Source organism: Phacochoerus africanus, chromosome 13 (assembly GCF_016906955.1).
Source record: "Phacochoerus africanus isolate WHEZ1 chromosome 13, ROS_Pafr_v1, whole genome shotgun sequence".
Classification (NCBI taxonomy): Eukaryota; Metazoa; Chordata; class Mammalia; order Artiodactyla; family Suidae; genus Phacochoerus; species Phacochoerus africanus.
The window spans coordinates 25,892,116-25,911,611 of NC_062556.1; the positions used below are offsets into that span (position 1 = coordinate 25,892,116).

The following is a 19,496-nucleotide window of genomic DNA, read 5'->3' on the forward strand; positions in this document are numbered from 1 at the left end:
GTTGCTGTGGTTCTGGCATAGGCTGGTGGCTACAGCTCCAGTTAGACCCCTATTCTGGGAACCTCCGTATGCCACGGGAATCGGCCCTAGAAAAGGCAAAAAGACAAACAAACAAACAAAAAATTAAAACTAAAACTAAGCTAAACTAAACTAAAAATAACTGAGTAAAGGTCTCAGTTGAATATGAAATACTTGCTGGAAATCTCAAGCAGAAACACCGCGGCTTCAGTGCTGGGTCGAATGCATGCATCTGAGCCTGTCACACAAACACCAGTACGCACGTGGTAAGGGTTGTCTGGATTGAAGGATTCTGAATCCTCTTGAAGACTGGGTCTGGTTTCATTACTCGGTCTTCCAGGACCTGGCTGGTCCCGTGGTCCACTGCGTAGTCTTCTTGTGGTCGTCGTGGTGACAATTTTTCTTACCAGTTCTCTTCTTTCTCTCTGGATTTCTGCAAAAAAATTTTTTTTGCTGTAAGTTGATTCCTTTATTTGAATAATTAAGGGAATTCTGTGTTTCCTGGGGTGAAAACCAAAAAAAAAAAAAGGGTATTAAAACACATACACGATTAGATATTATTGAAATTTACATTGACCTGGATTCAACTCCATTTCTTTCTTTTTTTTTACTTTCCTTCTTTCTTCCTTTTTTTTTTTGTTTGCTTTTTGCTTTTTAGGCCCGCACCCAAGGCATACGGAAGTTCCCAGGCTAGGGGTCGAGTCGGAGCAACAGCTGCTGGCCTACACCACAGCCACAGCAACTCGGGATCCGAGCTGCACCTGCGACCTACACCACAGCTCATGGCAACCAATGCTGGATCCTTAACCCACTGAGCAAGGCCAGGGATCAAACCTTTATCTTCATGGATACGAGTCGGATTCCTTACTGCTGTGCCACGATAGGAATTCCTCAACTCTGTTTCTTTTAACTAACAATAAACTCAGGAGAGCGAGTCAACCTCTGGGACCCTTAGTTTCTTCATCTGTAAAATGGGACCATTGCCAGGTACCTGGAGAGTTGTTGGTGCAGACTAAATGAAGACAAACTGTAACACTCTGAGACAGGGTGGTGCCAGGCACACAGCCCCCAGCTCAGCAGATGTCAGCTCCCCAGCGTCCCTGGGACCTTGTCCAGCGTCATTCCCAGTGTCTCTGATCATAGAAGCTGTGTGACCTGGATGACCCGCCAGTGTGACATCCAAGGGCAGGGACTGCTGGACCCCAGAGCTGGGAGGGGAGCCAGGCATCCTCAGAGAGCATTTGATTTTGTTGACTTTATTGCAAAATATGACTGCATTTCTGAGGGACTGGGAAAAAAAATCCCTCACTTTTAATGTCCGTGATATTCCAGCCTAGGACTATGGCGACTTTCATTTTGTCCTTTTCAAATCTGGGGGCAACCGTTTTCTGGTGTTACATGTACTATGTGTAATTCTTGGATGGATGGTGTGATGATTGAACGCTTCGGATGTGTAATTAGCACTTAATAATAGGAGTTCCCGTCGTGGCTCAGTGGTTAATGAATCTGACTACGAACCCTGGCCTCGCTCAGGGGGTTAAGGATCTGGCGTTGCTGTGAGCTGTGGTGTAGGTCACAGTCACAGCTGTGGTGTAGGTCACAGATGTGGCTCAGATCTGGCGTTGCTGTGGCTTTGGTGTAGGCCAGCACTAACAGCTCCGATTGGACCCCGAGCCTGGGAACTTCCATATGCTGTGGGAGCAGCCCTAGAAAAGGCAAAAAAAGACAAACAAAACAAAACCCACTTAATTGCTCAATGCAATTAAGTGGGGGACTAAGCCCCCCACTGTGAGGGACTAAGCCACATCTTGGATGCAGGGGACAAACTCTCTGCCAGAGGGTGAAGGTAGTCCTGTTAGCAGACATCCTAGCTGCCCTCCCGGAGTTCCCACTGTGGCTCAGAGGGCTAAGAACCCGACTGGTATCCACGAGGACTCAGGTTCGAGCCTTGCTCAGTGGGTTAAGGATCTGGCATTGCCGTGGGCTGTGGTGTAGGTCACAGACGTGGCTTGGATCTGGCATTGCTGTGGCTGTGGTGTAGGCCTGTAGCTATAGCTCTGATTTGACCCCTAGTCTGGGAACTTCCATATGCCATGGGTGTGGCCCTAAAAAGCAAAAAACCAAAAAAAAAAAAAAAAAGCACTGCCCTCCCAAAACCACTCCTTGCCCTATTCTTCTTCCATTATACCCTGGATCGCACCATACAGTCTTGTTTTAGTCTAGTGTTTATGTACCGTCTCCCCTTGTTACGACAGAAACCTCCCTGGGGACCTTGATTCTTGTCTCTTCTGTTCATCAGAGCATCCCAGGGGCCCAGAACAAGAAAAGAGCCCACAATACATGTGTCAATATGTGTTTGTGGAATGAAGGCATGAACTCTCTGGATAAGAGGCATGTCCTCCAACATCTACCCAGATTTTTCTTCCTGGTCACACGCTCGGGCCGCGCAGGCGCTCACAGGAACCGCACGCCGGCGGGGAGAACGTCAAGCCACGGAAAGAGAAGTTAACACGTTACCTTTCGGGGCAGTTGGTTTAAGCCAGAAAATGGGAAGGTCGCCACAGAGTTCTAAGACTTTAGAGCTCAAGAAGCTGCTGTCCTTCACAGGCTGGTCTACTGCCACCCAGATGAGAGAATTTTCTTCGTATCTAACTGGCATGATCTTGCCTTCCTGTAAGTAAGTGAAAATGAAATGCGTTGAGCAAAGAGCACAGCGGAACAGGCTGCCTGGTGAGGGTCCTGTGTTGGTAAAAGATTATTTCACCCTATCAAACCTTAATGAGAATTCCGTGTGTGTGTGCGTGTGCACATGCACAGACATAACACTCTACAGATAACATACATAGTACATACACAATACATACACAGACACAATACACAAGACATATACACACATGTAATACACATACACATACACAACACACACATACATATGCACATATGCACAGATACAATACATACACGTATACACAATACACAAGACATATACACACATACACATACACCACAACACACACATATACACACAGACACAATACATACACACATACACAATACACAAGACATATACACACATATAATACACATACACATACACAACACACACATATACGCACAGACACAATACATACACGTATACACAATACACAAGACATATACACACATATAATACACATACACAACACATACATATATGCACAGACACAATACATACACGTATACACAATACACAAGACATATACACACATATAATACATACACACATACACAACACACACATGCATATACACATATGCACAGATACAATACATACACGTATACACAATACACAAGGCATATACACACAATACACATACACAGACACCACAACACACACATACATATACACATATATGCACATAAACAATACATTTACACATACACACAACACAATAAACACATATCACACAACACCTACACACATACCCACACAACACACATACACACAACACAATAAACACATATGCACACATAACACATATATACACACATAACACATACCCATATGCACATATACACACAACACACACACATACACACAATACACAATATATCTACACATACGACACATATACATATACACACAATACACCCATATAAACACACACAACACACCCACACACATACACACACCACATACACACATAGTCTAATCTCTCTTTGCAGCTTTCTTCGAAATCCTCCACTCCCCTCCTGCTGTCCCACTTGGGGTAACTCGAATGAGGGAATCTGAGTGTCCTGAGTGGACGTGAAAATGACTTGATGATCAACTTGGAGATTTAGGTTAATCTGATGTCTTTGATCACAGATGTTTTTGTGGAAATGAGACGGAACAGACTCTGGAATCCGATAAAGGATGGAAGAGCCCTTCATGGGAAGTGAAGGTCCTTTGGGGGCTTGTTCTGCGGCTTCTGAACAACAACAGAAGAAGCCAGTGATGGGTTCTTTGATGTCTTATTCAAAGTAGTATTTAACACAACCCATTGCTACATTTCCCAGCTATAACAACCCACAGTCCAGGTGTTCTTTGCATCAAGCGGTACCACAGAGATTTCCAAGCTAAACCCCGGGTTTTTTCTACAGCGTGTTGCTGAGAATGGTTTGATGACCCAGGAGACAAATTTATTTTGCCAGGTTGTTCCTTTCATGTATTTATTAGTTTGCAATAGGTTGGAGAAATTAAAACGTGTCTTTTTGAGTTAAAGCAGCCCTTTGTGTATGTTTTCTCCCTTGGGCTTCTGGCTGCATTAAAGCAACTTAAAGTTATTGAAGGCGGAGAACACGTAATCCAGTTATTTACCTTAAATTAAATGGCTCCATCCAGGAAATGAATGCTCTTTGGCTATACTCACTTTTAAAAGTTGTACAAAACTGATGAAAAATGTATGAGAGCTAGTGCTACGTAAATCTGCTCCATCATGGGAGTTCCTGTTGTGGCTCAGGGGTTAATGAACCCGACTAGTATCCATGAGGATGCGGGTTCGATCCTTGGCCTCACTCAGTGGGTTAAGGATCCAGTGTTGCCTTGGACCTGCCGTTGCTGTGGCTGTGGTGTAGGCTGGCGGTTACAGCTCCAATTCAACCCCTAGCCTGGAAACCTCCATATGATGCAGGTGCAGCCCTAAAAAGACCAAAAAAAAAAATGTACCCCATCATAATCTGAATTGTGTGGGGACAGAGTTGGGCCATGGGGAGAATGAATATATGCGCATTGTACAGGCTGGGTATGTTCAATAAATAGGGAGCAGCACATACACTCTGCTGCCTAGCCCACGTCTCTCTTCCCTCCCTTTCCTTGCAACGCAGTCCTGCTGTTGTTTGAGTCAGCAATGTACCGGCCCCAGGAGAGACACCTGCTTTGCAGACTCCCCAGTTAGGGGTGCCCGTGTGCCTGGTTCTGGACAATGGGATCCATGCTGAAGGGTGCTGGGGACTGAGAAGCTGGCTGCATTTCCCCAGTAAAGGAAGCCAAGGTTTTGGCACAGCTCAGCATCCTCCTGCCTTCCTTACTTGACCGCATGGTTGATATTTAGAGCTGGAAGGAAAAGCCCCAAAAAAATCAGAGATGCTGGCCACTGAGCCAATGCCTGCCTCTGCCTGCTTCTACGTTGCTTATTCTGGAGAAAAACAAATCCTTACTTAAAACCCTCTAAGTATAATTTTCTGCTACTGACAGCCAAGATTTTTTTTTTTTTTTTGGCCTCACCCATGGCATGCCAAAATTCCCAGGCCAGAGATCAAACCCATGCCACAGCAGTGACCTGAGCCACAGCAGTGGACAATGCTGGGTCCTTAACTGCTAGGCCACCAGGAAACTCAACACATTCCTGATTCACACATGCATGTCTGAGTTTGGTTTTGTCCACCAGAGGATCTAGCATGCATTGGATAAACAACTAAAAACACAAGAAAAACAATTCGCCTCTATGGCCTAAGAATCAGATACAGCCAGATTTAAATATACAACTATTCACCACACTGAATTATTTCTGTATTCAAAAACTATTTTAGGAGTTCCCACTGTGGCTCAGAGGTAATGAACCCAACTAATATCCATGAGGACTTGGGGTTCAACCCTTCTCAGTGGGTTAAGGATCCCGCATTGCTATGAGCTGCGGTGTAGGTCACAGACACTGCTTGGGATCCCGAGTTGCTGTAGCTGTGGTGTAGGCTGGCAGCTGTAGCTCCAATGTGACCCCTAGCCTGGGAACTTCCGTATGCCGTGGGTGTAGCCTTAAAAAAAGACCAAAAAAAAAAAATTAAATTATTACTATTTGAAAGAATGAAAAGCTGAAGATACCTGTGTTCAAGAACAAAAGACTTTAAAAATTCTAATCGTATGGTGATTGTAATTTTAAACTTTCATTCATATAAATTTAAAAGTATAATTGTATGATGGCATACAATCCCTCCATCCATCTACATTTCAGAAGACCTGAAATCGAGGGAAAATAACAAGAATGTACAGCAGTATTACTTCAATTATGAAGAGAATATCATACACACTTGCACATGAAAATTCACCAAAACATAAACATTACTATCTGTAGATTATGCAATTGCGCATGATTTTCTTCTCTATTCCTTTATTCATTTCCCAAATTTCTACAATGACAAAAGATTATTAAAAAATTTTTTTTAAAGTATTTTTAAAAAAATCAGAAAATGTGCTGCAAACTTATGATAAGAGCTTGGTCAGCTGTGGTTGACCAGATGTCAAGGGTGAGAGTTCGCTAAAGGCTTCATAATGGGGAGTTCCCACTGTGGCTCAGTAGTAATGACCCTGACCATATCTACAAGGACTTGGTATCCATGAGGACACGGGTTCGGTCTTTGACTCACTCAGGGGGTTAACGATCCAGCACTGCACTGCCACGAGCTGTGGTGTAGGTTGCAGACACAGCTCAAATCTAGGGTTGCTGTGGTGTAAGCTGGTAGCTGCAGCTCTGATTCAACCCCTAGCCTGGGAACTTACATGTGCCGCAAGGGCAGCCCTAAAAAGTCCTAAAAAAAAGCCCTAAAAAAAAAAAGCCCTAAAAGCCCTAAAAAAAAAAAAGCTTCATAACAGAAAAGGAATGAATGAGAGGACCATAAAAAAAGGTGATGCAACAAGAGAAGTTCAAGGTCAGAACGCAGGTGACCTCGGGCTCACTTTCAGATATGGACTAGTGGGTCCACACCACGGTTCTGAAGGGCACTGCTTTGGGGAACAAACCAGAACCTGATCAGAGGAGAGAACACTGGGAGGGACGAAGGGCGGGACCCCATCTCACAGAATGAATAGTTGGGGGAACCGGAAGTTGGAGAGAGATGGGTCATGATCACCAACTTTATTAATTGATTGATTGATTGTCTTTTTGCCATTTCTTGGGCCACTCCCGTGGCATGTGGAGGTTCCCAGGCTAGGGGTTGAATCGGAGCTGTAGCCGCCGGCCTACACCACAGCCACAGCAATGCGGGATCCGAGCCGAGTCTGCAACCTACACCACAGCTCACGGCAACGCCGGATCCTTAACCCATTGAGCAAGGCCAGGGATCGAACCCACAACCTCATGGTTCCTAGTCGGATTCGTTAACCACCGCGACACAACGGGAACTCCAATGATTACCAACTTTAACAACTCACAGGCTGGTGTTAGTTCTTGCTGTGTTTTGAGACACCTGGCACTATTCCTGGGAGGGCAAACAGTCAGGCAGTTTCCAGGCACCTCTGGTTACTCTTGCTTTTCCTCCTTTCCCTGGAGGGAGCTGCTCCTCCCCGGGGACACGGGAGGATCAAAGCTGATCATAATAAAATTAACAATTAAAGCAGGGCCGCTGTGTATTCATTATCTAGCGGGTTCAGGGCCATGGGGACAGGGTCCCTAGCCTAGCTGGTAGTTGACAAACTGAGGCTCAAAGCCTTGAAGCCACATCCATAGCCAGTGTCAGAGCTGGGATCTGAACTCACATCCTTCCGACTCCAGAGTCCATTTCTCTTCCCCCATACCTGCCACAAACTCAAATGGAAGAGGATAATGGATGTGGCTGCTTGGTAAGCCCTCGAAGTATCAAGTGAGCATAAGGTATTATGGCTCAATGTGTCTTTAGAACGCTGCGTGCCATTCTTCAAGTAAATTTTTTATCAACTAAGCTCAAAGGCAAGCTATGAATAATAAATAGGCGAATTATGTTTCAAGGAGCACAAAAATTTGACACGCAGCAAAGGAATTCGATGTATGTTCAACAGCCTCATTGGGCTGAACTTGAACCAATGGGAAGAATTGCTGCGGGAGCTGTTCACCCAATGAAGGCAAAACCATGAGAACTCCAGCTGTCCGGAATTTTCTTTGTTCTTTTCTTTTCTTTTTTGCTCTCTAAGGCTGCACCTGTGGCATACAGAAGTTCCCAGGCTAAAGGTCAAATCTGAGCTGCAGCTGCCAGCCTATACGACACAGCCACAGCAACGTGGGATCCAAGCTGTGTCTGTGACCTACACCACGGCTCTCGGCAGCACCAGATCCTTGACCCACTGGACGAGGCCAGGGATCGAACCCACATCCTCATGGATACTAGTCAGGTTCTTAACCCACTGAGCCACAATGGGAACTCCTGAGACCCCTTTATTTTATTTATTTATTTATTTTTGTCTTTTTCCCTTTTCTAGGGCTGATTCCCGCGGCATATGGAGGTTCCCAGACTAGGGGTCCAATCAGAGCTGTAGCCACCAGCCTACACCAGAGCCACAGCAACACAGGATCTGAGCCATGTCTGCAACCTACACTACAGCTCATGGCAATGCTGCCGGATCCTTAACCCACTGAGCGAGGCCAGGGATTGAACCTGCAACCTCATGGTTCCCAGTCAGATTCATTAACCACTGCGCCATGACAGGAACTCTTCCCGAGACACCCCCTCCTCCTTTAATCAAGATCCTAATATCTGAAGTCCTTTAGGTTGTCTAATCCCTGATCAGATAGTTCCCTAATAGCAGGCAAATAAGGGCCATATCATGCCCCAAACCGATTTCCCAAAACCTCTCATTACATCATGCGAGAAATGATCACTTGAACTTGAAACCAACCCAAACAGTTGAGTTCCTTTGTCAGAGAAGAAAGAGAGCTTATGTTCTGGTTCAAGAACCTATCCAGGAACCAGAGACAGAAGGCGGGGAGGTGCCTCCAAACAACGTCTGCCCACCACCCTTGCCCCTTGCTGTGGGGAGCATGCTGGTACCCACCAGTTTGGAGGAGATGCTTTGCTTGGTCTCGGCGCCCACCTCAGGAACACGAGCCTTCACCTGGGCTTTGATGTAGCACTTCTCTCCTCCAGCAAAGCGGATTCCTGTGATGCCCTAGGAAATAAAAGTTGATCCACTCATCTGTCCATCTGTTCATTTACTCAGTGTATTGAGTGTCCATTGCATGCGGTTCCAGGTCCTGGTACAGGGACGAACAAAACAGATGGGATGTCTCTCTTTGTGGAGCTTACTTTCAGTGTTATTTACCAAAAATAAAAAATAGGGATAAAGCCAAGTAGTGTGAAGTGCTACAGAGAAAAAGAAAGCAGAGTGTGAGATAGGAATGACCGGGGATGGTATTGAGAGGAGGAGGCTTCTGCCAGGGGCTGGCACAGGGCTGAGCTGCAGTAGGTTCATTGCGCCGTCTATACTGCAAGCTGCCATCTTTTCCACGCAGGGTTCCCTGCCCACCCCAGGCTACGTGGGCTCCCTTCCTCTGACCTCCCGAAAGCCCTGCTGTCTTCATCCCTCACTGGGCACTTAGCGCCTGCGTTGTAGCTCCTTGTGACTGTCACCTCCCTACTCAACCATAAGCTTGAGGTCCCTCTGAATCTCTTTTTTTTTTTCTTTTTACAGCTGCACCTGCAGCAGGGGTTGAACCTGAGCTGCAGCTGCTGACCTATAGCACAGCCACAGCAATGCCAGATCCTTAACCCACTGAGTGAGGCCAAGGATCAAACCTGAATCCTCATGGATACCAGTTGGGTTCTTCACCTGCTGAGCCACAATGGGAACTCCCTGCTCTTAATCTTTTCCCTTTTTGTTTGTTTGGTGATCCCACAAAGGGTCTCCAATGATGTTGGTCCCATTAATTAATTCCATGAATTCAGATTTTTTTCTTTACGTCGCTGAGCTCAGAGTAAACAGCTTGCTACAATGTGGGGAGATACATGTCACTCCTAGATATTTTCCAAGGATTTGAACGTTTTGTTTTTATCCCCTGTGAGATATAAACACTGTCTCCTCGTCTGCCTAGACATCAGCCTCAAGGGAAAGCTCAGCCTCAAGGCTCCAGTCTTGGCTGACAGCTCGGCACTGATTCTGCCCACTGAGCATATCAGGCATAACAGTACGTTCCGACCCAAGAGTGTTTACTTTCACTCTGCTGGTTAATTTCATGACTAGGGACTGGCCAAAAATCACATTAAAGACCTACACACTTTGTGCTGTAATAAGGCAGACCCCAACACAAATCTGAACATCTCAACTTAATCTTCTGTTGGGTTGAGACAAATGTCAGGAAGATACAGAACTTGTTCCAGCGTCAACATCAAGGAGTGGGAGGAAGAAAAGCATTTAGAAATCGAAGGGGCCTTGGAGTTCCCGTCATGGCTCAGTGGTTAACGAATCCAACTAGGAACCATGAGGGTTCAGGTTCGATCCCCGGCCTTGCTCAGTGGGTTAAGGATCTGGCGTTGCCTTGAGCTGTGGTGTAGGTTGCAGATGCAGCTTGGATCCCACGTTGCTGTGGCTCTGGTGTAGGCTGGCGGCTGCAGCTGCGATTCGACCCCTAGCCTGGGAACCTCCATATGCCGAGGGAGCGGCCCAAGAAATGGCAAAAAGACAAAAAAAAAAAAAAGAAAGAAAGAAAAAAGAAAAAAAGAAATCTAGGGGGCCTCGCTCAGAATCCAGCCTCTCAGATGAAGAACGAAGCGAAACATCAGTCAGTCACGCTTGAGGATATTCGTGGAAAGTTCCACCAGATGTCATCTCAGAGCCAGGAGCCCTACAAAAGCTGATGGATGACAGACTGGAGAAAAGAAGGAAATGCTTTTTCTTCTTTTTTTTTTTTTTTTTTTTTTTTAGTGTCGAACCCACAGCACATGGAGGTTCCCAGGCTAGGGGACCAATGGGAGCTATAGCTGCTGGCCTAGGCCACAGCCACAGCAATGTAGGCTCCGAACTACGTCTGCCACCTACACCACAGCTCATGGCAGCACCAGATCCTTAACCCACTGAGTGAGGCCAGGGATCGAACCCATGACGTCATGGTTCCCAGTCGGATTTGTTTCCATTACCCCAAGACAGGAACTCCAGGAAAGGCTCCTTCTTCCTCAAGCTCCTCATTAGGTGCCCTGTGGCCCAATTGGCCAGGTACATGTTTCATTCTTCCCAGCATCACTTCTCACCCAGAAAGAAGTGGAGATGCAATCCTTGTTTTACGGAGGAAGAATTCCAGGCTTACTGCAGAGGGTTACACTCTGAGCCAAAATCACCCAGAGGAAATGTTAAAAGACTGATGCCTGGCTGCAGAGCTTCCCATTGAATTGGCCTGGGGGTTGTGACCAGACACTGACATGCTTCAAAGCTCCCCATGGTTTTGTAAGGTACAGCCAGGGTTGAGGACCACAGGTTTAGGGAGAAAGAAACCTGCTCAGGGTACCACAGTTTTGAAATGCCTGAAACGGCCTGCTATCCATCAAATGTTTGTGTCTCCCCCCACCCTCTACAACCCCAATCCCTATGTTAAAAACCTAACGCCCCCTTGTGGTGGTACTTGGTGCTGCACCTCTGGGAAGGGATTAGGTCACAAGGGTGGAGCCCTCATGAATGGGATTAGCGCCCTTTCCCCAGAGAGCTCCCTCTGCCCCTTCTGCTTTCTAGAAGCCAGAAAGCAATGCCTTCACTAGACACCCAATCTGCCAGCACTTTAGTCGGACTTTCCAGCCTCCAGAACTATAAGAAACAAATGTCTGGGAGTTCCCGTTGTGGCGTGGCAGAAACGAATCTGACTAGGAACCATGAGGTTGCGGGTTTGATCTCTGGCCTCGCTCAGTGGGTTAAGGATCTGGTGTTGCCATGAGCTGTGGTGGAGGTTGCAGACACAGCTCGGATCTGGGATTGCTGTGGCTCTGGCATAGGCTGGCAGCTACAGCTTCGATTAAACCCCTAGCCTGGGAACTTCCATATGCCATGGGTGTGGCCCTAAAAAGACAAAAGACCAAATTAAAAAACAAAACAAAACAAAAAACCCAAAATGTCTGTTATTTAGAAGTTACCCAGGCTACAGTAATTTTTTTTTTTTCTTTTTAGAACTGCACCTATGGCATAGAGAAGTTCCTAGGCTAGGGGCTAAATCACTTCAAACCCTCACAGCATCTGAATTGGGGTGCCAGGGAGGAAGCACCACATAGCCATTACCATATCCCCAGGGAGAGAGCCGTCTCCATGGAAAAATTCACAGCCCTGAATGTGAGTCTGTTACTGAGTTAGTTCTTTTTTCTTTCTCTTTTTAGGGCCACACCCGTGGCATATGGAGGTTCCCAGGCTAGGGGTTGAACTGGAGCTGCAGCTGCCAGCCTACACCACAGCCATAGCAACCTCAGATCTGTGCCGTGTCTGCAACCTACACCACAGGTCACAGCAACACCAGATCCTTAACTCACAGAGCAAGGCCTGGGATCGAACCTGAATTCTCATGGATGCTAGTCAGATTCATATCCTCTGCACCACCACGCGAGCTCCATTCTGGCTGTCTACCGGCTGCAAAGAGAACTGAAACCCCACAGGGATGTGTCTTGTGGGAAGGAATTCACACATATTAACCGCCCTGTCTAGCTACAAATCCACAGCAAGCAGCCAGACACGCTGAAGGGATTAAACAGAGGGAAGGAACAGGCACAAGAAAGGCAAGCAGACCTTCTGTTTTTTCAAACAAGACTTAGAAACTGGTGATAATGAAGCAGTTTGTTAATGAAAGTAATGACTGAGAAGTCCAATGATCTAACATTCTTTTATCAACAGTCAGCTGATCTCATTTTAGCTGCATTTTTTTCTTTCTAGGGGATCTCACTTATTACTGTGGCTTAAACCAGAAGTTCCCAAGGAGGGTGAGGGGGTCCTTCCACCAGGGGGGAGTCTTTAGAAACCTTTGAGGGAATTTTTAATTTTTTTTTCCTTTTTAGGGCTGCACTTGTGGCATATGGAAGTTTCCAGGCTAGGGGTTGAATCAGAGCTGCAGCTGCCAGCTTATGCCACAGCCACAGCCACACTAGATCCGAGCCACATCTGTGACCTACACCACAGCTCATGGCAATGCCAGATCCTTAACCCACTGAGCGAGCCCAGGGATTGAACCTGCATTCTCACTGACATTATGTTGGATTCTTAACCCAATTGAGCCACAGTGGGAACTCCGAGAGGGAGTTCTTTATTGTCAGACCTGAGGGCTCTCCTGGCCTTTCTAGGACAGGCCCAGGGGTGCTGGGTCCCAGTCAGCTTGGGAATCCCTGAAGAATGAACCACCCAGGGTCCAGAGTAAAAACTTAAAAACTTGATTGTAAGCATCGGTGCCTAGAACCCAACACTGTTTTACACATAAACATTTTATTTTATCGTTTTACCTTGCCTGCATCACGCAGAAGTACCTGAGCCAGGGATCGAACTGGAGCCACAGCAGTGACAACATCAGATCCTTAACCCACTGAGCCACCAGGAAGCTCCTGGCATGGTCTTAAGGTACAACGAATTTCTTAGGAATGGAATGACTGTGAAAAATGGAGGGGAAATGCCACCTTGTTCACTGTTTGAGAAAATTACCTGGTATTTAGTTCGTCAACACACACTTAAGTCGGTCTGTATTTTAGCCTCTGGCACAGACATGGACCCAACTATCAGAGCAAGCTTATGACTTTATGATGTTTTCTAGCTCATCAGGCTCAAGACCAAATTTTATCATAAATTATGTTCACTTTAGTTTTTCTTTATGTTATCGTGGGGGACTATATTGATGATTGACATCAATAACCTTATTTACCTTCCCTACCAGGTAGGTTGTGCTTTTTTTTTTTTTTTTAACCCTCCAGCCTTTTAAATTAAAATATACACAAAGTCACAAGGTTTGTATAGGAGTTCCCATCGTGGCTCAGGGGTTAACAAATCCGACTAGGAACCATGAGGTTGAGGATTCGATCCCTGGCCTTGCTCAGTGGGTTAAGGATCTAGTGTTGCGGTGAGCTGTGGTGTAGGTTGCAGACGCAGCTCGGATCCCACGTTGCTGTGGCTCTGGCTTAGGCTGGCGGCTACAGCTCCATTCGACCCCTAGCCTGGGAACCTCCATATGCTGCAGATGCGGCCCTGGAAAAGGCAAAAAGAAAAAAAAAGAAATTGTATAGTGAAAATCTGTATATACCCACCCGTTTATGCTACCTTTTTTTTTTTTTTTTTTTGACTGCTTAAGTTCCTGGGCCAGGGACCACACCCAAGCCACAGCAATGACAACGCCAAATCCTTCACAGCTAGGCCACCAGGAAACACCTATCTTAATTTCTATCAGGATTTTTTTTTTAAGAAAATTTTTTTTTTACCTATTTGTCGTCTTTTAAAAAATTGGGGTAAATATACATAACGTAAAATTTACCATTTTAACCACTTTATTTATTTTCTTTTTTGGCCACCCCATGGCATATGGTGTTCCTGGGGCCAGTGATCAGATCGGAGCTACAGTTTTGACCTAAGTCACAGCTGAAGCATTGCCAGATCCTTAACCCACTGTGCTGGGCTGGGATCGAACCTGCGTCCCAGTGCTCCCAAGATGCTGCTGATCCCTCTGTGCTACAGCTGAAACTCCTCTAATCAGTATTTTTGTCATATAAATAGGTCAATAGGTCTGAGAGGTTTGGCGTAAAAGCAACAGCACCAATGCTATCGAGGGTATAATTCTGTAGACCCTTCTGTATTCCTCGGGGTTTCGATAAAGATTCTCCTGGCTTTAGACACACTCCTCTGAGTCCTCTTTTCACGAGGCCCCAACCCTGGCCTCTGACCAACCTGGATATCTGATCCCCCAGACCTGCCTGTAGCAAAAATCCTGTTAGGTCAGTTTAGCAAAGAACTATTGTACTTAGTAGTTTTCCATCCATCAACACCCCCCTCACCCACACCCCTGACTATAAATCCCCACTTTCCCTTGGTGTTGTATTCAGAGTTGACTCTGATCTCTCTCCCCAACTACTAAACCCCACGGCAGTAGCCTTAATTATTTAACAAGCAATCCCCCCACCTCCATCAATTTCTTTCTTTAACGGTGTAGAGCCCAGCGCCCTTCGTTCAGTGTCAATTCTCTCTCAGGAGGCTCTGTTTGCCATTGATTCTATTACAGTCTTGGTGGGGTTGGTAGGAAGGCTGGTCACTTACGATGCAGAAACTGTCCTACACTGGCCCCATCTTCTGCCCTCCCTCCCCATCAGGGCTTCTTCTTTTTTTTTTTTTTTTCCAAGTGTTCTAAGCAATTTTATTTGCATAGATTCAACATCAGCTCACATGCAAATGCTATCCTAGATTAAACCAACTTACTTACAAATATAGTTGTGTGTTAATATTTTAGGGAGTTCCTGTCGTGGCACAGTGGTTAACGAATCCGACTAGGAACCATGAGGTTGCGGGTTCGATCCCTGGCCTTGCTCAGTGGGTTAACGATCCGGCGTTGCCGTGAGCTGTGGTGTAGGTCGCAGACGTGGCTCAGATCCCGAGTTGCTGTGGCCCTGGCATAGGCTGGTGGTTACAGCTCCAATTTGACCCCTAGCCTGGGAACCTCTCATATGCCACGGGAGCAGCCCAAGAAATGGCAAAAAGACAAAAAACAAACAAACAAACAAAATAAATAAATAAATAAATTTACTGGATCTTAAGTGAGAACCAAAGCTGCAAAAAAAAAAAAATAATAATAATATTTTAATAACAGTATTTTAGTGATCACTTTTTTCCTCCATACTTGTTAACCATTTAAAACTATGTGTCATTTTATTCCCCTGTGCGATAAGTACTTTTTTCAGTTTAGAAACTTTTAAATGTGTAAAAATGAATGTTTTAATAATTCCTTGAACAAACCCCCCCTTTTTTTTTTGGGCCGCTCCCTCGGCATATGGAGGTTCCCAGGCTAGGGGTCCAATCGGAGCTATAGCCAACGGCCTACGCCAGAGCCACAGCAACACGGGATCCAAGCCGCGTCTGCAATCTACACCACAGCTCAGGGCAATGCCGGATCCTTAACCCATTGAGCAAGGCCAGGGACCGAACCCGCAACCTCATGGTTCCTAGTCGGATTTGTTAACCACTGCGCCACGACGGGAACTCCCAAACCTTTTTTTAACTCATTTAAAATATACTAACATACTTTTAAAGAAAGTACTTACATGGGGCTCATCAGGGCTTCTTGAACTTGGGTTCAGGATGGTGCCCATATGCTTCCCTGGGGCCTGGAAAGACCTGCCCCTACTTCTCTGAGGGTCGAAATCCTAATCATTCTTCCAGACCTGATTTGGCCATGGTCACCTCGGTCAAACCCGCTCCACCCCCTAACCTGGCAGTGGTGGCCTCCTGCACGACGGCTCCAGGGCTCAGTTCCTCGCTCCACAGCAGCGTGTTTTCCAGGTGGACGATAAGGCACTTCTGGGGGGACGTCTGCCTCTGGGACCTGGCTGTAAGTAAGGTCCTTGAGGGATGGAATGAGGGGCCCTCATCTTTGCATCCTCCATACTTATAACCACCATCCCTTAAACACGGTCGCCCCAAGAAACGCTTCCTGAATTGGAGGGTTTATAATCCAGGAGAAAGAAAGAGTGCAGGTACCACCGGGGCTGATTCATGTGTTTTCCAAGGCCCAGGCTTATTTAAACCCATAACAGGTTCTATCCATCAAAAAAATGTTCTCCTCACCAGTTCTGACTTAGAGAAATGTGGAAGCTCTCAAAGAGAATTGATCAGTTTATAAAATATTTGTGGCCCTGTTGGCCTATGAGAGCGAAACACAATCAATACCATTATTAGAACCAAAGGATGATAAAACAGAAATACAGGTTTGGGATTAAACTACTGTAAAAGGATATTCCTGACACAGGCAGATCTTGAGAGAGAGAGGGATCTTATTTATCTGCATTGCTACCTTTGCATAGCTTGCTATGGTGCCAACTCCTAGGTATTCAGTCTGGTTCTGGCTTCTATGCTGCCTGTGTGGGAGGCACATTTTATAATTTTATATTGAGCAGGACAAAGAAGAAAAAAAAAAAAAGCCGTTTACCTTGTCCTGGATCTTGCAGTAAAAGCCTTCACGAGGTCCAGAGAAATGATCCTTTTGTGCCTCGACCAGAACCATTTGCAGAGCTATGACTAAGGGAAATGCAGCTGATCCCACACAGGGCTGCAGAGCCTGGCCCCAGGGCGAAGCCCACGCGGAACCCGAGCCAGTCCCTGTCACCATCAAAGAATGCCTACTGCAGACTGCCGTGCCAGGTAGTTCTGCTCTTTGAGCCTTAACCTGCTGTTCAGTGCAGAGAACGCTGCCCAATAGTCTGTGCTCGTCTATGTGGGTAAAGAATCTGGAACAAAATGGATGCGTGTGCATGTAGAACTGATTCACATCAACTATACTGGAATACAACTTTTTAAAAATATCCAAAAAAAAAAAAAAAAAAGCCCAGCATCAGCTGGGCTCTAAGGTTAGCAGCTGTTTGGTATTCAAAAGGGCTTTCGAAGTGTGTTTGGGTATCAACAAGAGGAGCTCTTTCATTCAAATGAAAGACATCTCTAGTTTTTCTCATCAGTCAGAAGAAGACGGGTCGATGCGTTGTTTGTAGGCCAGTAAACTATCAGAAGAGACATGGGTTTCAAGAGCCTTTTGTCATTATGAAGTCTCACCCACTCCGTCTGCCGCCGTAACAGGAGAACACAAATAGTGATGCCTCGTTCTCATCTTAGAACATGAAAGAGATGATGACATTTGGGGTGGCCATCAGGAGAGGCGGCCTGGAGTGACACTTGGGTTTGCACATGTACCGTGAAGCATCACCGCAAGGCTTAATGTCTCTGACCGCCTGTAAATTGAATTTCTGAAAACAAACATGCGCGCCCTTTTCAAAGGACACTGGCATGTTTCATCTGTAATAGGCCACGTTCCGAAAGCCTATGATACACTGGGGGGCTTTCACCAGGCTCATTGTCTGGATTAAATGGGAAATCGGAAGAACTGAGAAATTGTAAATCGATCCTACCTGCTGTGGATGAGATGCTGGGGCCATTACATTTTCCTTCCTCTCCACAAGCTGCCCATTTCAGAGCTTGCGAGGCTCTGGGAGCCTTTTAGTCACTCTGTTAAGAAAGCTGCTTGGAGGAGTTTCCGTTATGACTCAGTGGAAAGGAACCCAACTAGTATCCGTGAGGATGTGGGTTCGATCCCTGGCCACATTCAATGGGTTAAGGATGAGAGGTTGCTGTGAGCTGTGGTGTCGGTCACAGATGTGGCTCAGATCTGGTGTGGCCGTGGCTGTGGCCACACCATCGCTCCCATTTGACCCCTCGCCTGGGAATTTCTATATGCTGTGGGTGTGGCCCTAAAAAGACAAAAAAGAAAAGAAAAGAAAGCTGCTTGGAAAGAAATGGCTCTTACAAGTTTTTCTGCCAAGACTTTGTTCTCTTCAGTGCTAAGGGGTTGATGTTTTGATGGTGAAGATGTAAGGGACCAAGAGTGGTCCTTGCTCAGAACATGATGCATGGCGCATGCGGGTTAGCGGCGCTCTGCCTGCCATAAAGAACAGTTCCCAGTTGGATGTGTATGAGAGATCATCCGACCTGAGTGAAAAGTCTCCCGGACTTGCCTGGTGAAACGCCCTAAATGTATGACATATACTTACATTCTGGAAATCATTAACTTCAATCGCCTCTTCGGCTCCGTTTCCCATTTTAAAGGTCTCCACGTTGTTCCCAGCATCTATTTCCATTGACCCATCTTGTAATTTCCCATTGATGCTCATGGTATAATGGACATTGTAAATCTGGAAGTGAACATGAGAGTTAGTGATGCTTCCCTTTTAAAGCAATTCAGGGCTTATCTCGAGACTTTTGGCATATGAAGTAGCTTTCCTGTTTATCTGAGAGGCATGGAAACATCCTTCGTAGTAAGACATTTCTCTATGAGGACTTCATTCATGTATCAATCACTTAACACAATGATTTCTTTAAAAATACCTTCAAAGTAATAGCTTTGAGAGTCTCTGATACTAGCATAGCTCAGCGATTTGCAATCCTGGCTGCGTATAGAAGCATCTGAGTAGAACCTCCAGCTATCACACTTGGATTTCGCCCACTTACTCTCCAGCGGTCAAATCAGAATCTGTGGGGATGGGGCTTGAGCATAGATCTCGTCTCCCACCCCCTTCCTTCTTTCCCTCCTTCCTTCCTTTCTCTCTCTCTCTTTCTGCCATGCCCATGGCATGCGCAAGTTCCCAGGCCAGGGACTGAACCCACACCACAGCAGTGACAATGCTGGATCCTTCACCTACTCAGCCATCAGGGTAAAGGTCAGTCCTGGGAATTCCCATCATGGTTCAATGGAAATGAATTCAACTAGTGTCCAGGAGGATGTGGGTTCTATCCCTGGCCTCGATCACTGGGTTAAGGATCTGGCGTTGACGTGAGCTCTGGTGTAGGTTGAAGACGTGGCTGGGATCCCGCATTGCTGTGGCTGTGGTGTAGGCTGGCAGCTACAGCTGTGATTCGACCCCTAGCCTGGGAATGTCCGCATGCCTCAGGTCTGGCCCTAAAAAGACAAAATAAATAACAAATAAAAAACAAAGGCCAATCCTACTGTGCAGCCAGAGTTGAGACCCACTGATAGATACATGGACACTGGGGAGGCAGAGGGTTAACTGGGCTGTTAAGTGAACAA

General features: G+C 46.1%; 1 protein-coding gene across 2 annotated transcripts in view; it reads right to left on the reverse strand.

Moving 5' to 3' along the window:
* CNMD (chondromodulin) overlaps positions 1 to 19,496 on the reverse strand; it is a 32,179-nt gene that overhangs the window by 5,428 nt on the left and 7,255 nt on the right. For both annotated transcript variants that reach the window (XM_047756365.1, XM_047756364.1), the window contains exons 3-6: positions 18,463 to 18,603; positions 8,777 to 8,890; positions 2,536 to 2,689; positions 282 to 451 (exon numbers count right to left, since the gene is read on the reverse strand). In XM_047756365.1, the coding sequence (XP_047612321.1) occupies positions 282 to 451; positions 2,536 to 2,689; positions 8,777 to 8,890; positions 18,463 to 18,603 (579 nt within the window). The remainder of the gene's footprint in view (positions 1 to 281; positions 452 to 2,535; positions 2,690 to 8,776; positions 8,891 to 18,462; positions 18,604 to 19,496) is intronic.